A 7,541-nucleotide genomic window follows, 5' to 3' on the forward strand; every position below is an offset into this window, starting at 1 on the left:
AATTAAAGCAGGTTGATTAAGTCAAATAAAATGCAGGCATATTGCTGCTGGCCCAAAACCGGACTGCAGGTTTTCTTTTTCACTTGAAGTCAATGAAAGTAGGCCACAAGGGTTTGGTGGACTCTGGTGTTAAAATCAAAGAGGCAGCTCTGCAGCAGTTACAACCCACCATTTCCTTATGGCCTACTTTCATGTACTTCCTCCTGGGCATTTATGTAACACTCTGTTGAAACAAGGGTGAAATTTAGGAAGCCACTCCAGACCTGGTGGGCAGTGTGTGTGTGTGTGTGTGTGTGTGTGTGTTTGCCTTTCAGTGTCCACTGATGATGGGGACATCTTGGTGTATTGATTCTTGGCTGCCTGTGAATCTTAGAATCCTAGAGCTGTGAATCCTAGAGAATGCTAGAGTTGACCCCCCTCAAGGGCCATGCAATCCAACTCTCTTCTGTCACGCAGGAAGACACCATCAAAGCTCTCTGGGCAGATGGCCACCCAGCCTCAGATGGAAAACCTCCAAAGGAGGAGACTCCACCACACCAAGCAGCACACCATCCAGGGATGCAGGCCTACTGATGCATGCCTGGCTATGAGCATACTGCATGACTAGTGAGTTGACATTTCAACCAGTTTAAGCTTTGGAACAGGCCACCAAAGGATTCTGAGAAAGGAACCAGTCCCTTAAACTGGGCTGATCCAGGTTTAAGCTTTGGGGCTGGGCTATCACAGGACTCTGAGAAAAGGAGTGTTCCTCTCTGTTAAATCACTTTGACCCCTGTTTTAAGTGTTAGAGTTGGCCACCAAAGGATTCTGGGAACCATGCAGCATACTATCCCTGGATGCAGGCCTACAGGTGAGTTCATGGCTATGAAATACTGCATGACCTTTTCCTTATCTAGTCAGCTCTGCTGGGGGCATTTAAACCAGTCTGACCCTGGTTTAAGCATTGGAGCAGGCCAACCCAGGACTCTGAAAAATTGAGCTTCCTTCTCCCTTAAATCAGTTTGGCCCTGGTTTCAGCTTCTGGGAACCATGTAATACCCCATCTTGGGATGCAGGCCTACAGGTGTGTGCATGGATGTGAGCCTACTGCATGACCTGCTCCTTTTCTGGCCAGGTCTGCTGTGACCATCGGAACCAATCTGACCCCGGTTTAAGCTTTGGAGCAGGCCACCAAAGAATTCTGGCAACCATGCAGCACATGATGCATGCAAGACATGTATGAGTGTACTGCATGACCTGCTGCTGGTCAAGTCTACTCTGGGCATTTCAACCAGTCTGACCCTGGCTGAAGCTTTGGATATGGGCCTGAGCCTACTGCATGGCCTGCTCTCTTTCTGGCCACCTCTGCAACTGACATTTCAAGCAGTTTGACCCCGGTTTAAGCTTTGGAGTGGGTCCCCCAAGGACTCTGAGAAATGAAGTTTCTTTCTCCCTTAAACCAGTCTGCTCCAGGATTCTGGGAATTATGCAGCACATCCCTTCTGGAGTCATGCTTCCAGGTGTGCGCAGGCTATGAGCATACTGCTCTCTTTGGGGCCAGTTCTCCAGTTGACTTTTCAACCCGTCTGACCCAGTTGAAGCTTTGGGTATGGCCCTGAGCTTCTGCAGGACCTGCTCCCTTTCTGGACAGCTCTGCTGCTGTGGTCATTTGGACCCATCTGACCCCCGGATTCTGGGAACTCTGCAGCCCATCAGCCCTGGATGCAGGCTTCCAGGGGCTTGGATGGGCCTGAGCCTACTGCATCCCTCTCTGGCCAGTTGTGCAGAGGACCTTTCGACCAGTCTGAAGTGTCGGAGCGGCCCCTCCAGGCCGGTGAGGGACTGGGGCGGGTGTGTGTGTTGGGGGTGGGGGTCTGCTGGGGCTCAGTTGTGGGAGGTCATGTGGCGGGAGAGGTGGTGCCTCTCGCGGAAGGCCTCGTTGCAGATGGGGCACTTGAGCTTCTCCTCGCGGCGGCGCTTGACCAGGGGCTCGAGGGCGTACTCCTTCTTGTGGTGGGAGCGCATGTGGTAAACCAGGTCCGAGGTCATGCGGAAGGAGGCGTTGCACTTGGCGCACCAGTTCTGCGCCGGGAGACACAGCGAGGTGAAGGAGGGCGGCAGCAGCGTCAGCCCCGAGGGCACCTGCAGCTGCAGAGGAGCCACGGCGGCGGCAGCCGAGCTCTTGGGCCAGAAGGTGGTGGCCGCGTAGAGGAAGGGGCTCTGCTTGGGCAGACCGCCTCCGCCTCCGCCGCCCCCGGCCCCCATCTCCCCCGCGGAGCCTGCCAGCTTGACCCCCAGGGGCTCCGGGTACAGCCGGGAGGCCCCCTCGACGCCGCCAGGGCAGCCGTTCTCCACCAAAGCGCTCAGCTTCTGCCCCAGAACCAGCTGCGTGACGTGCGCCGAAGCGGCGGCCGCTGCTGCCACTGCTGCCGTCGAGGAAGAGGAAGAAGAGGAGGAAGAGGAGGAGGCCGCCGCCGCGGCGAAGCTGGCCCTGGTCGGCTGCGAGAAGGCGCTCTTCCTCTCCTCGGCGCCTCCGCTGCCGCTGGAGCTCTGCACCGTCGAGAAGGCGCTGGCCCCCGAGCGAGGCCCCAGCAGCTGCGGCGGGGAGGGCTTGTCTCCGTGTGGGCCGCCGCCCGCCGCCGCCGGGGATCCCCGCTCCTTCTCCTCCTCGCCCTCCAGGGCCCCCCGCGAGGCCTTCTTCACTTCCACGAAGGCGCTGCGCTTGGCCTCGCCCGTCTCAGGGCTCGGGGGCCCGAAGAGGCGGCCGCCCTCCTCCAGGCCGAAGTAGCTGCCGGCCGGCCGGAAGTGCTGCTGCGGGGTGCAGACCAGCTCCTCCTTCGGCGAGGAGGGGATGGGCCTCTCCAGGCGGCCCCTCGGGGGCCCCTCGCCCTCCGCCAGCGGGGATCTCCGCTTGGCCTTGCTCGCCTGGCCCTGCGGGGGCTCCGGACTCAGCCCCGACGGCTCCCGGCTCTTCGGGGAAGCTCCGATGCTGCTGCCGCCGCTGCTTGTCATCGTGGAGGTGTTGCTGCGGGAGTTCTCCAGTTCCCGGGCCAAGTTGTGGAAGTCGGTGGAGGGCTTGGGGGCTTTGTCCGAAGGGGCGGCCGAGGGCTGGTAGTGCGGGGTCCGGTGGGGGGCCGGCGGCGGGGCCTGGCCCTTGGAGGAGGAGGAGGAGGAGGAGGAGGGGTCCTTGGGGCTGCTGATGCCTTTGGGGCTGGCTTCCTCGACGGCGGCGGGGCTGCTCTCGTGGCCCGGCAGCCTCTTGGCGCAGCGGAAGCGGAGGTGGGCCACGAAGGGGAACTCGAACTGGAAGCGCTGGCTGCACTCCAGGCAGCAGAAGGGAGGGCCCCCTGCTTCGGAGAAAGAAAGGAAGATGCATCAGAGAGAGAGAAGCCCCACGCCAGCAAAAGAGAGGAAAGGATCCGCTTCCACACCCCTCGGACTGCCCTGGCCCCATGCTATGGCATTCTGGGAAGGGAGTTGGTGGTGGCCCCAGAGCAAAGCCACCTTGGCCGCATGGCCAGAAGGAGAAGGGGCCAGCCTGCTAAAGAGTCCCTCCCCATCCATGCCACCTTCACTAGGACTGAAACGACAGAATGCAGGCCTCTTTGTCTCCTCTTTGGTCTCTAACATCTTGCCTGAGGAAGAAGCCAGTGGAACTTCCAAAGCTTGCAATGAGTATATTGTGCATTTTGGTTGGCCAACAAAGGTATCACTGTTTGTTGGGTTTTTGTTTGAATTTACTGAATAGCCAACACAGATCCCCCTCTTCATGTTTTCCTATTCCCAGAATGCCATAGCATGGAGCCAAGGCAGCTCAAGTGGTATCAAACCAGATTATTTGATGCCACAATCAACTACAATCCCCCAAATTCCGAAGCATTGAGCGATGGGAGTTCAGGCGTTGTCAAACCGGACTATGGTGTCACAACCAACTCCCATTTCCAGAAATCCAGAGCACTGAACCATGGCAATTCAAGTAGTGTCAAACCTGATTATGGTACCACAACCAACTCCCATTCCTCGAATTGCAGAGCACAGAGCCAGGGCAGTTTAAGTGGTGTCAAACCAGATTCTTTAACCAGCGCAGAGGCCAGCCTAGTAGTCACCAAAAAGTCCCCCTTGCACAGGAGAGAAATATCTCCAAGGCTGAGTAGAAACCAAGGGCTCAGGCTTTGGAAACCACAATTGGAAAGCCACAAACCTCTGGCCACAGTAGTGTCAAACCTACACAATTGTTGCAACCACACTTCAGGTGTTCCCTCTAGTTGCCGGAACCTAGCCTCTGGGGGAGCTTTGGAAGAATTGTTTGCACTTGAACTACCCAACACAGGTTGCTTCCAGAAGACCAGTTGATCTTCTGAAGATCAAATGAAGTATAGTCTTATGCGTCCAATAGGGTCACCATAAGTTAGGAATCTGACTTGAAGGCGCACAACAATAACACTGCAAGCCAAAATATTACTAAGTTAAGCACCTTTGGAAGGGCTTCATTGAATTGGGAGGCCCTACTGGAACTGGAATATCTCCATTGAATCCAGGGGAACTTGTTAAATGGTGGAGGACAATGGACTCACAGTTGGCTTTAGCACCAAAAGGTGTATAGATCCAAAGGGCTTTGGAAGATCTTTGCCTATGTCAAACTGCTCCCTTGCAAAACCTCTTATTGGTATGCTAAGCCTCCACCTACCAAGAGTTTAGAGCAGCAATTCCCAACCTTCGGTCCTCTAGGTGTTTTGGACTTCAGCTCCCAGAAGTACTAGCCAACTTGGCCAACAGTCAAGAATTTCTGGAGCATCACAGTTTAGGAACCAGTGGTTTAGACTTGTATCACATAAGTCTGTAAGGTCTGCTGGCCTACTACTGCTTCTGAGTTTTACTAGACCCAAGTTCATCACTGAACCAGATCCCCGACTGATGGGTAACTTTAACATCATCCCTTTAAGCAACACAACAATAAAGCCAGCCATTCACCACAATCCAAGGTGAATCAAGGAAAGCAAAAACACACAACCCATGGATAAGAACTCAGTAATAGATAATTCAGTGGTTCTCAATCTTTGGTCTATTTGCTTTGAACTTCAGCTCCCAGAACCCCTGGCCAACTTGGCCAACAGTCAGGAATTATGGGAAGTGAAGATTAATCATAAAAGAGAACCAATTGTGGCTCCCAAACCTTGGTACTCCAGATGTTTTGGACTTCAGCTCCCATAATTCCTGACTGTTAACCAAGCTGGTTGGGGCTTCTGGGAACTGAATTTCAAAACACCTGGAGGGCCAAATTTTGGAAATCACTGCACCAAGCCAATGGAAGGACAACATATGGTTCTGTTTGAATATACAGATAGACTGGTTTTAGTCCTGTGATCTACAGAGTTCTGTATTTCAGCAAAATCCCAATGACCAGCATAAGTGATTATATTTCTGCAGGGAATTTTAGACACCAAATGGTTCTCTTTTGAGAGGTCTGACTAACTGGATTCATGGAACATGATTATATCTTCATGTTCCCACAGGATCCTATCCTAAGTTAAATCCCAGAAAGATGCCCCTGCTGGAAACTGGCTAGCCTCCAGATGCCTATGGCCTACTTTCTCCTTGGCTTCCCTGAAAGACATAAACATCTGTGGCATTTGAAAGAATACCTAAGCTCCAAGAATACAAAGGACTCTTGTAGGACCTTTGAGGCTAGCCTTCAAGAAAGGCATTTGTAGCATAGGCTTCCCTAGCCTGCATTCACATTGCAGAAATAATCCAGTTTGACACCACTTGAACTTCTAGGGCTCAGTGCTATGAAATTCTGGGAATTGTAGTTTTGTGAGACATTTATCCTCCTCTTCCACAGAACTCTTCTGGTGCCCTCCTGCTGGCCCCCATAGATAACCCTCCATACTCAGAACAACACCAACTTCATAAAATTCAGGCCTCTGAATAACATCATTTCCCCCTCCTGTATTATTATTAATGATGAAGAGACCAGTGGAACTTTGAAAGCTTGTGACATACATTTGGTGCATTTTGGTTGGCCCCATAAAGGTATCACTGTTTTGTCAGGGTGACCAGATGTCCTCCTTTTCCAGGACATGTCCTACATTCCAACCTTCTCTCCAGGAGGAATTTCAGGGTCCTCCATTTTGAGCATGAATAAAAGCATGAATTTATATTTATACAAGGTGCCCAGGTGCCCTCCTTTTCCAGGATATGTTCCTCCAGGAGGAATCCCAAAATCTCCTCGTGACCAAGAAACATGAATTTATTTTTATACAGGGTGACCAGATGCCCTCTTTTTCCAGGACATGTCCTCCATTCCAACCTTCTAGCCAGGAGGAATTCCAAAAAGTCCTCCATTTGGGGCGGGACTAAGAAGCATGGACTTATATTTCTAGGAGTGTTTTGCAACTTTTCTTTGGTCATGTCCTACATTTAAATTTGTCCAGGAGGAATCCCAAAAGGTCCTCCATTCGGAGCAGGAGCAAGAAGAATGAATGGCTAATTCTAGGAGCCCTTTTAGCTTTGATCCCTGTTTTCTGGTACCCCTTCCATTTTTGCAGCTCCTTGCCCTCCTGTTCCCTCGCGTGGGGTTGGATGCTGGGTGCTAGAGTCCTTCCGGGGCGGACCTACCGTTCATCTTGCTGGGGGCCCGGGGGCTGCTCAGGAGGAGTAACTCGCTCAGCTCCTTCCCGTACCAAACCAGGAGCTCCTCATCTTTGGCGATCCTCCGGAGGGAGCGGTAAAACAGCTGTCCGTTTTTGATGTAAGCTTCCAGGTTCTGCTCCTCTTTGTCTCGGGCGGACTGGACCAAGCGCAGCCACATCAGGCCTTCCGAGGAGCCGTTGGCCGCAGAAGTGTCCACCTGCCCAGAAGGAACGAGAGGAGCGTTACAAGAGATGCCCAGCCATCCCTCGCCCCTCCACTCCGCATCCCGGCTTCCTTCTGGATACAGCAGGCTGACCAGATACAGCCTCCTTTTCCAGGACATGTCCTCCATGCCAACCTTCTGCCCAGCAGGAACTCCAAAAAGTCCCCCAGTTGGAGCCTGACCAAGAAGCATTGGGTATTAAGAGCTTTTATATTGCAATGGCCTACGTTTTTCTTGGATGTCCAACATTTGGCGGTACCTTGCCCTCCCTTGGGGTTAGGATAGCTGGTAACTATGGGAGATAGATAGAAAGATAGATGATAGATAGATAGATAGATAGATAGATAGATAGATAGATAGATAGATAGATGATAGAGATATAGATGATACATACACAGATGATGGAGAAGTAGATGATAGAGACAGATGTGAGATGCACAGATGATTGAGAGCTAAGAGAGGTGAAAGAGAGAGAGAAATGATAGATGATTGATAGATGAGAGAGAGAGAGAGATGAGAGATAGAAAGAGAGAGATAGAAATGATAGATGATAGAGAGAGAGATGATGATAGAAAGAGAGAGAGAAATGATAGATAGATGATAGATAGATGATAGAGATGATAGAAGAGAGAGAGAGAAATAGATAGATGATTAATAGATATGTGATTAATAGATAACAGATAGGGAGATGAGAGAGAGAGAGAGA

At 52.1% G+C, this 7,541-nt stretch overlaps 1 protein-coding gene across 1 annotated transcript; it reads right to left on the minus strand.

Moving 5' to 3' along the window:
• Nucleotides 1-1,192: 1,192 nt before the first annotated feature.
• On the minus strand, nucleotides 1,193-7,027 carry PRDM8 (PR/SET domain 8). Its single transcript, XM_042469716.1, has 2 exons — nucleotides 6,598-7,027; nucleotides 1,193-3,326 (listed from the first exon to the last, which is right to left on the minus strand). The coding sequence occupies exons 1-2, from the start codon at nucleotides 7,025-7,027 to the stop codon at nucleotides 1,864-1,866; spliced, it is 1,893 nt and encodes a 630-aa protein (XP_042325650.1). The 3' UTR covers nucleotides 1,193-1,863.
• Nucleotides 7,028-7,541: the final 514 nt, after the last annotated feature.

This window comes from Sceloporus undulatus, chromosome 5, assembly GCF_019175285.1.
Source record: "Sceloporus undulatus isolate JIND9_A2432 ecotype Alabama chromosome 5, SceUnd_v1.1, whole genome shotgun sequence".
Taxonomy (NCBI): Eukaryota; Metazoa; Chordata; class Lepidosauria; order Squamata; family Phrynosomatidae; genus Sceloporus; species Sceloporus undulatus.

Bases quoted from the DNA above. Each gene is read 5' to 3' on its own strand.
- PRDM8 (XM_042469716.1), bottom strand. From the start codon at position 7,027: ATGCTTCTTGGTCAGGCTCCAACTGGGGGACTTTTTGGAGTTCCTGCT. The intron at 3,327-6,597 runs GTAGGTCCGCCC...TCTCCGAAGCAG, and splicing joins GGCCCCCAGCAAGATGAACG to GGGGCCCTCCCTTCTGCTGC.